This window comes from Saccopteryx bilineata, chromosome 2 (assembly GCF_036850765.1).
Source record: "Saccopteryx bilineata isolate mSacBil1 chromosome 2, mSacBil1_pri_phased_curated, whole genome shotgun sequence".
In the NCBI taxonomy this organism is placed as follows: domain Eukaryota; kingdom Metazoa; phylum Chordata; class Mammalia; order Chiroptera; family Emballonuridae; genus Saccopteryx; species Saccopteryx bilineata.
The window spans coordinates 378,530,781-378,539,047 of NC_089491.1; the positions used below are offsets into that span (position 1 = coordinate 378,530,781).

General features: G+C 57.4%; 1 protein-coding gene across 1 annotated transcript; it reads left to right on the plus strand.

The window, feature by feature from the left end:
• The first annotated feature begins 1,599 nt into the window (after nucleotides 1–1,599).
• Nucleotides 1,600–6,885, plus strand: DLX4 (distal-less homeobox 4). The gene is made up of 3 exons (XM_066263915.1): nucleotides 1,600–2,516; nucleotides 5,940–6,136; nucleotides 6,524–6,885. Exons 1-3 carry the CDS (start codon nucleotides 2,012–2,014, stop codon nucleotides 6,764–6,766), a joined length of 945 nt encoding a protein of 314 aa, XP_066120012.1. The 5' UTR covers nucleotides 1,600–2,011; the 3' UTR covers nucleotides 6,767–6,885.
• The last annotated feature ends 1,382 nt before the right edge of the window (nucleotides 6,886–8,267 follow it).

Genomic DNA, 8,267 nt, shown 5'->3' on the forward strand with positions numbered 1-8,267 from the left:
CTGCCTCCCTCCAGAGGAAGCCGATGGTGGCAGAAAGGAAGGTTTGGAAAAGACGGATCTCTCTCAGTTCATAGCCCCAGTTCTAAGAAAGTGGTGGAACGACAGAGTTGGGTAAGAACAGGGAAAGGTGGTCCTATGTGGAAATAGCATTTCTCAATTGAACGAACCTTGCATACCCTGTTGGATGAAAGGGAACGGGACAAAGAGCTCCTTATCCTGAAGCTACCCAGAGAACTTAGAGCTAGCTGCCACAGGTGTGTTTTCTTGGAAAAACTCACCTGTATCCATTCTGGCAGGGAATTGAGATGAAAACCAACTTGCTCTTCCTACCCCTCCCCAGAGACACCTGACTAGGGGGTTCAACCACCCCTGCGCGTCCCCTTGATCTTTGTTTCAAGGACACTGGAGCCTGGCCACCCCAGTGCCTTCTCTAAGCGTCCCTCTTTCTCTGTTTGTTGTGTTTCCTGCTCAATTCTAAGACTGTTGTCTTCATTCCGAGCCGTGATAATGAGAGCACATATGAATATACCAACGTGAATACGCCTGCTTGAGTTGCATACTCAAGTGAGAGGTGTGTGTATGGGTTTGTTGAGGACTGATGGGCTTGGGGGGGGGGTGTATTTCTCTCTCCCCTAACATGAAGCAGCTTAGATATGTGTGGACGGATATCTTTCATAGGGTGGGTAAACGTGCCTATGTGTTTATATACTTGAATTTGCTGTACTTTCAAGTGTATATACCTGCAATTCGACAGGTCTAGTCTCGGGTCTGTGTAAAAGGCAAGCATAGTGCTTTTAGTTAGGGACATTGCTATTCATCTTTGGGTATGTAGATGTGGATACATCACAACCTAATCTCTGTATTTGCAGATTCATAAAGGAACCTCTCTGTTCTTAGAGGGATGCTAATGTGAACATTGGTTTGACACCTGTTTATTGGTGTTTATGTGAGTGTACTTGTATTGGGATGGAATCTTTGTCAAGTTGTGTCCGTGTGGTCATAGATGCTCGCACAGGTGGACACCTGTCCACCGAGGTCTTGGGCACTAATGTTTAGAGGTAGGTCTTGCACACCGACTGAAAAGGTGGCCACCGAGCCAGGCCTGCTGTATTTCCTACGCCCACCGAGAAGCCATCAAACCAGACTAGCCTCCCACTCCCGGATTTTGTCCCAGTTTGTGCACGGCTTCAGCCTGACGCGGCGCCAGGGGAAAGGCGGGGCGTCACAGGGGCCGAAGCCCAGACTGCGGATCCCTCCTGCGGCCTCGGGGGCCAGCAGGAGCGGCGGTGTCGCAACCAGAAGGGGCCACTGCCGGAAGCGGAAGCCGGGACGGGGCCGGGCGAGGGGAGAGAGGCGGCGAGGCGCAGTCGCGGTTGTCGCTGCGTGCCGGGCCGAGGGCACTGCGCGGGGGCGTGCGCGCCGCGTGCCAGCCGGGCGGGCGGGGCGCCAGGCGGTTCCTCCCCCGACCCGGCGTCTGTTTACCAACAAACTGCCCGCGCTCCGCAGCGACGCATTCCGACGCGTTGAATAAGCTGCGGGCGGGCTGGTCTCTACTCCCCTGCAGGTCTGGGACGTGGTGATCGGAACCGGGGTCAGAGCCCAAGGGTGGGAAGGAGCGCTGCCGTCTCCCTGCGCCCCCGCGGAGGCAGCGCTCCGCCGCTGAGCTAGCTGCTTCTCTTGCCCTGTGGGCATCGCAGCCCGACCAATACCCTCCATGCCTGTGTTCCTGACCGAGGAGTCCCCAGGCGCCCTAACCGCTCTGTAACCCGGGCACCTTTCTCACGGAGAACCCCGAGACAGCTGAGCGTGCCAGGGAAGCCCAGACCGTGCGCACTGCCCCCTCACAGCTCCGGTTCTGAGTTTCCCTACAGTGGGCTGCCCGGGGGGTGGGCCCGGGCTCCCGGCCTCCGTGAGGTCACTGTGCGCGGCGGCCAATCCGGGGCGTCTAAATGGGCGGGGCCCCCGTCGGGTCCCGGGAACCGAACCCAAGAACGAGAAGAGGGGGGCCCCCATGGATTTAGGGGGGAGGGGAAAAGCCATGGGGTACCCCTCCGGAACAGTTTCTCAGGCGCGCGCTGGGCGCTGGAAGCGGTGCAGAGAGACACTTTCCCCGGATCTTAAGTGTGGGGGAGCACAGCTGGGGGGTTCATTCGGCCCCAAAGCCCGAGGCTCGGAAAAGAGAGAGTTGGCAGAGAGAGCGGACTGCACGCTGAGCCATGGCCTAGGCCTCTCGGTCCGGGCCCTGGCCGCAATGTCCTCCTTGCCCTGCCCCCTCCCCGGCCCGCACGCCTCCAAAGCCGTCTTCCCGGACATTGCCCCCATCCCACCCGTAGCGGCTGCCTACCAGCTAGGTCTGTCCGCCGCCACCTCAGCCGCCTCCGACTTGCCCTTCTCTGGGCCATACAGCCACCTCCTGCCTTGTCCCTACACCGGGCCCGTGACGCCGGCAGACGCCTACCTGCCTGGCCAGCAGCCCTCGGTGCTCTCTCAGCTCTCTCAGCAGGAGCGGGAGGAAGGTAAGTGCGCCGCCGCGGCTCTTCCCACCTCCGGGGTCTTGTTCCTGTGCGCCCCTAAACTTCGCCCTCACCTGGTTGGGCGCAGCAGGCAGGATTCAGACCTTACTCAGCTTCCACGGGATCTGGGGGTGGGGGGAGGGCAAAAGGATGGGGCGGGAGACGGAGGGGGGCCAGGGGGAGGGGCGGGGGCGAGTTGATCTAGTCTGTTTTCAAGACCGACCTGGTTTCGATTTTCAGTTGTACGAAGCCGGGCAGCGGGGCTCCCTACCCCACCCCCTGGAGCAGTGGGTTTGTGTGCACCTACGTTTAACCTGTAACGGAAAACTGAAAGAATCCAGATGTGGGTGTGGGTGTCTAGGCCCTTCCCCAGGATTCTCTCCATCGTGCACGCCCCTTCCCCATGTCGCCCCTCTCTGCTGCATTTGTTTTTTCAGAAAACAGTGCTCAAAGCAAAGCCTGGAAAGTAGACATCAGGCCAGCTGGAAGGGAACAGAAGTGGGGGCTTCCTTGGGGCTCCTTCCCTCTCTCCTTGGACCCTTGCCCAAACTGCCTGAATGAGACGGGAGGCTGGCCCGAGAGATTCTTGGACTAGGATTCCATCATCCATTGTTTTAAGAATAGCCACAGGTGGGTCAGGCAGGCTCTCATTGTAAACCTCAACCTTCCAGCCAAAGGAGCAGGCCACCCTTGTCATCTTCTCTCCTTGCCTTTGGGGATCGGTTAGATCCCAGTTTCCATTGCCTGGAGCAACTTTGAACTCCTGAGAAAGTGCTCACTGGAGGTCATCTTAAAGAAGCCAAAGAACTAGCCTGTCCTGCTGGTCCTGGTCCTTGAATGGGCAGAATCCATGCAACACTATACATACACCACCTGCACTGGCTCCCAGCTTAGACCTCAGGTCCCTTGCACTCCCTGCCCCCACCTAATTGCCCCCACAGTTATCTGTGGCAGTTTCCTCCAAGGTTGCACAACCTTTAGGAGACTTCATTGGAGTCAACCCAGGACCAAGACATCTTCCCATCTTCTGTCACTTCACTGAAATACAGGAACTCATCAATGTCAGAGCCAGGAGTGACCCTAAAGATTTTGGGCGCTCAACCTTTGTGATGTACAGATGAGCACACTGAGGCCCAAAGAAAGGGTGTGCATGGGCAAAAGACTCACTGTTTTTCCAGCCTCTGGGCCCTTGCATATTGGCTTTCACCACATAGGCCAGAAAGGAGGACTTTAGGGAACTTTCCCTGAGTCCCCAAAAGTTAACTATCTTCTGTGCCAGAATGGGGACTGCCTCCTCCAGGCTGCTGAGTCTGTCATCAGAGGGGGAGCAGTTGAGGAAAATGGCTAAAGATGATCTAGTTTCTACAGACAATCCCGTGGGTATTTTCCTGCAGTATATGCTGACATGTGAGTGTGTGAGTGTGTGTGTGCAGAGGGGCTGGGACTAAGATAACCCAGTCCTTAAGATAACTGTTGGAAATGGAAATGGTGTTTCCCGCCCTGAACACTGCACTCCCTGCCTTTTCTTTGCTTGGTCTAGGAATGAGAGTGGAGAGTTCCTTTTGTTTATGGAGTGTCCTCAGATGCAACGAAAACACTTGTTTTTAGACTATATTGTATTTTTCTACTGAAACTGGTGGATTTAGCTTACTCTAGATCGAAAGATTGGGGTGTGAGAATGGGCTTGGGGGGAGTCCTTCTTTTGGCCCCACTGTGTCCACCCTCACCTCAGGGGGGACGTTTGGTTTTCATGTGAGCGGCTGGCCATCACCTCGTGGAGCTGGAGAGTCAGGCGATGCCTTCAGGGAGGCCCTCGGGCGTCAGAGTCACCACCAGGGCGGATCCTGCTGTGACTTGCTGTAGCTCGTGTGCAGAAAGGCAGCTGTCAGTGAAGGACCTTGGCTGGGGTCTGCTGGGACAGTTAGGGTGTTCAGGGCTGTCGCCCCCCCCCCCCCCCCCCCGCTGCCTGCCTCCCAGGCTCTTTCTGCATCACCCTCCGAAACGACAGGTCCACCCAGCCCGAGAGGCGCGGGTGGTCGCTCGGCTGCCGGCCAGGGGCTTGGAGCAGCAGGGTTGGAGCAGGGAAGGCTGGACAGGCGCGGGCGGGAGCGGAAACCCAACGGTTTTTCTGGGAATTGGCCGAGGCGGGGGTCGAGGAGGGTGGATCTGAGAAGCCCGCAGCGCCCCAGGCCAGGGGTGAGGGTTGCGGGGGAGGTGCAGGCAACTGGCCACTGCGGCCGGCCCGGCGGCCCAGGGCGGTGAACCTCACATGTAGGGTGAGCTAGACAGGACGAGGGGGAACGAAGGGGTGGGACAACGGCGGACCCCAGCTCTCTGGGCACCGGGGCCAAGTGCCCTCTCGGCTGGGACCCGGCAGAGCTGCATGGAATGCAGCCAACGTTCCTCTAAGCCCGGGGACATTTCTGCCACTGGGTCCACTCCAACCCTACCATCTGCGTGGAATGGTCTGCGTGTCCCCATAGAGTGGCGCGGGTTGGGGCCGCCGGGATCGGAAATGGAGAGCCCATCGCCACCCGTGTTCTAGGGCCGGGTTGTTCCACGGCCGAGATTCTTTGGGAGGAGGTCGAGCCCAGGGGCAAGAGGTGACCAGCTCTCCCGCGGGGACACCGCAGCGCGACCCAGGAGCGGCCCGGAGGGTTTGTACAACCGGGCGCTGCGCGCTTTCCGATCCCGGGTCACCTTTCCTACCCACCGAGACACCCCTTTATGAGCACGGCCGGGAGGCTTCTAGGGTCCCTAAGAGTCTCCTCCCCTAGTCAGCCGGCCACGGGGAAGGGGAGCGATGGCCGCTTTTCCTGCAGCGTGTGCCTCCGGAGCCGCGCGGCCCCTTACAGTAAGGGAGGCGAGGCAGCCCGACCACGAGCGCGCGGCTCATCCCGAGTGAAGTTCCAGGCCGGCTCCGCGGAGCTCCGCCGACCCACCCCCCTTCCGGCGGCGGGGAGGCTGCCACGCAGTCGCTGTAACGTGCCCCTAAGCATTACTTGTGAGTTCCCTCCGCCTAAAATGCCCTTCCCTCGTCCTCTCCAGGTCTCGGCCCAGCCCTTGACGGAGCTTTTTCTGCCCCACCCCGCCCGCCCCACCCCACCCCAAGCTGGCGCCACCGCACCCAGCTGAACTTTGACCTCCCTGCCGCGGGTCCCTCCCCTCCCCTCGCTCTGGCCCTAGGCGGTTCTTCCCAAGGTCAGAAGGCCTATAAGAGTGGGAGCTCCCTGAGGGCAAGAACTGCGTCTCGTCCCCTCCGGAGCACAGGGGACGAGAGGTTTGCAAGGAGCGTAGAGCGGAAGGTGGAGAAAGACCAGCCTTTTTTGCTAATCCCAGGCCAGCATGCAAACGAGATGCAAATGAGCCTATAAAACTGGGCACCCGCTCCATCCCTCCCTCCACCCTGTGCCGCCCCCCCCCCAGGTTCGGAGAAGCCACCGCTCTCCCGGGAGCCCACGGAGCGGCTCCCGCAGGCCCTAACCAAGAAACTGCGCAAGCCGAGGACCATCTACTCGAGCCTGCAGCTGCAGCACCTAAACCAGCGTTTCCAGCACACGCAGTACCTGGCGCTGCCCGAAAGGGCCCAGCTGGCTGCGCAGCTCGGCCTTACCCAGACCCAGGTGGGGCCAGTCTCATCCTCCTTGCAAGCTAACCATTCCTAAGTGTGTTCTCTGGGAACTCACCCCTCCGGTGGGAATGACAAAAGAATTCCATAGCTCTGTTACCACAACTCTCCAGGGTGTGTTCATAGATGGCCCTCAGTATGTTGGGGGAATGTTTCATTAAAAAGTGTTGGGGGTAGGTTTCCGTAGAGAAGGGTACCCAGACTGGGAGAGCTCAGAAGCAGGAACGTCCTGCTTCCAGGGCTATGGAGGACTGGAGCAGGTGTTTCCAACTTCTGCTCCTCTCCCAGGAATACTCCCCACTGCTGGGTTCCTTTATTTTGGTCACATCCTGCCACACATACTCCGCCTGATCTTCCATTTTCCCCCCTTTTCTCCCTGAAGGTAAAGATCTGGTTTCAGAACAAACGTTCCAAATACAAGAAGCTCCTGAAGCAGAACTCTGGGGGGCAGGAAGGGGACTTCCTTGGTAGGCCCCCCTCCCTGTCTCCTTGTTCCCCACCCCTGCCATCCCTCTGGGATCTACCCAAGGCAGGGGCCCTGCCCACGGGGGGCTATGGCAACAGCTTTGGAGCCTGGTATCAGCATCACTCCCCAGATGTTCTGGCTCCACCTCAGATGATGTGAGCCCTGGGAAGGGTGGGTCAAGCCCCCAGCCCTCCTACAAAGCCTAGGACCCAGCCCACCTGCGCCCCTTCTGGGCTGGTAGGAAACCAGCTCCAGATGGATTTTCTCATGATAACAAGGAGCTAGAGGAAAAAAATGATAAGACAAAATCTTGTTCCCTTTGTCCCATACCCCAATAAAGAACTTCAGTCTTAGCTACTGCCCCCCACCCTGGACTGAACATCCTTCCGATCAGCTGGTCAAAGGCTCTGGAGAGAGTCATTGCCTGGAGTTCAGACTGCTCCCAGGACCCCTGGTCTTGCCACCCCTTCCTACAAGGACCTCAGTTTCACTGCAGCCTGGGGTCAAAACCAGCAAGAAACACTGATTTTTTTTTCCCTTTGTGTGCCTGGGCCATGCCCAATCCATTTGCAAGCAAGAGCGAAAGTGAAGTGGATGTCAACTCTTCAAGTTGACCACCATCAGGTCCCACCCATCAAATTTTCCTGGAGGTCAGCCCATCACCTCATAACTGACACACCTATACAGCCTCCTGTGAGGGAGAGGACTGCTGATGATGTAGAGTTGGTAGGCCTATGGCTAACTTCTGTTCTCTTTCTTAAAAAGCCCTCTTTTCCCCGTGTCTACCATTTTGAGTAGATGATGGATCCAATTATCCTTATAAATCAATGGGTATTTATTAAAAGCCCCCCCCCCCCCAATTCCTAACAATCCCACATGCACATACTCTTGGGAACACAGTGGGTCACACTTTAGGCAGAATAAGACAAATAGGCTCTCTGGAAGTAGGCACCCCAAATAGGTGGTATGAGCCCAACAGTACAGCTCCTCACAGCTGTTTCTGTCTAAATGAAATCTGACTAGCAGCATCCCCAAGCTCTTACCATCCTGTGAGCTTCCAGAGATTAAAGTTTGTACAAAAACCTAAGCCCTGACGTTGAGGTGTGTTTGTTTCCTGACTTCTGGAGCTGGCTGCCCATCTCCCTTCTGTCCCATTTGATTCTTCCAGCCCTGAACTAGAGGTGCTGGATCCCAGTTTGGTATCTACCACTTAACTAGCTCTGAGGTTCTAGCTCTGGAATGTTCTACTAACCTCCATATTTTCATAACACCCCAGTGTGAAACTGAAAGCTGCTCTAGTGCTGGGAATGATCAAAGTCTGAATGGCCCTCACCAGCCAAGTCTCTCCTGGCCTAGTTCTAGAAGGAGTCAGGCACTACACAGACCCCTGTGCCCCACCTTGAGCCCAGGGAGAGCCCCTGCTCGCCTTGGGAGAGGACGTGCCTCCCCCAGCCAATCTAGTGCCCCCCTGAGAGAAGTGTGCTCCTTGAGAGTGAGAAGGCTCCAGCTCACCTAGGGGAAGGGGGCAGAAGAGAAGAAAACCCCAGGAGGAACTGGACTTCTCCACTCAACAAACAGTGGTAGAGCTGCTGCTCTGTTAGATCCCCAGATGCCAAGGTGACCTGGGCAGACCCTGTGGGCTAATGGATACCAAAGTGAC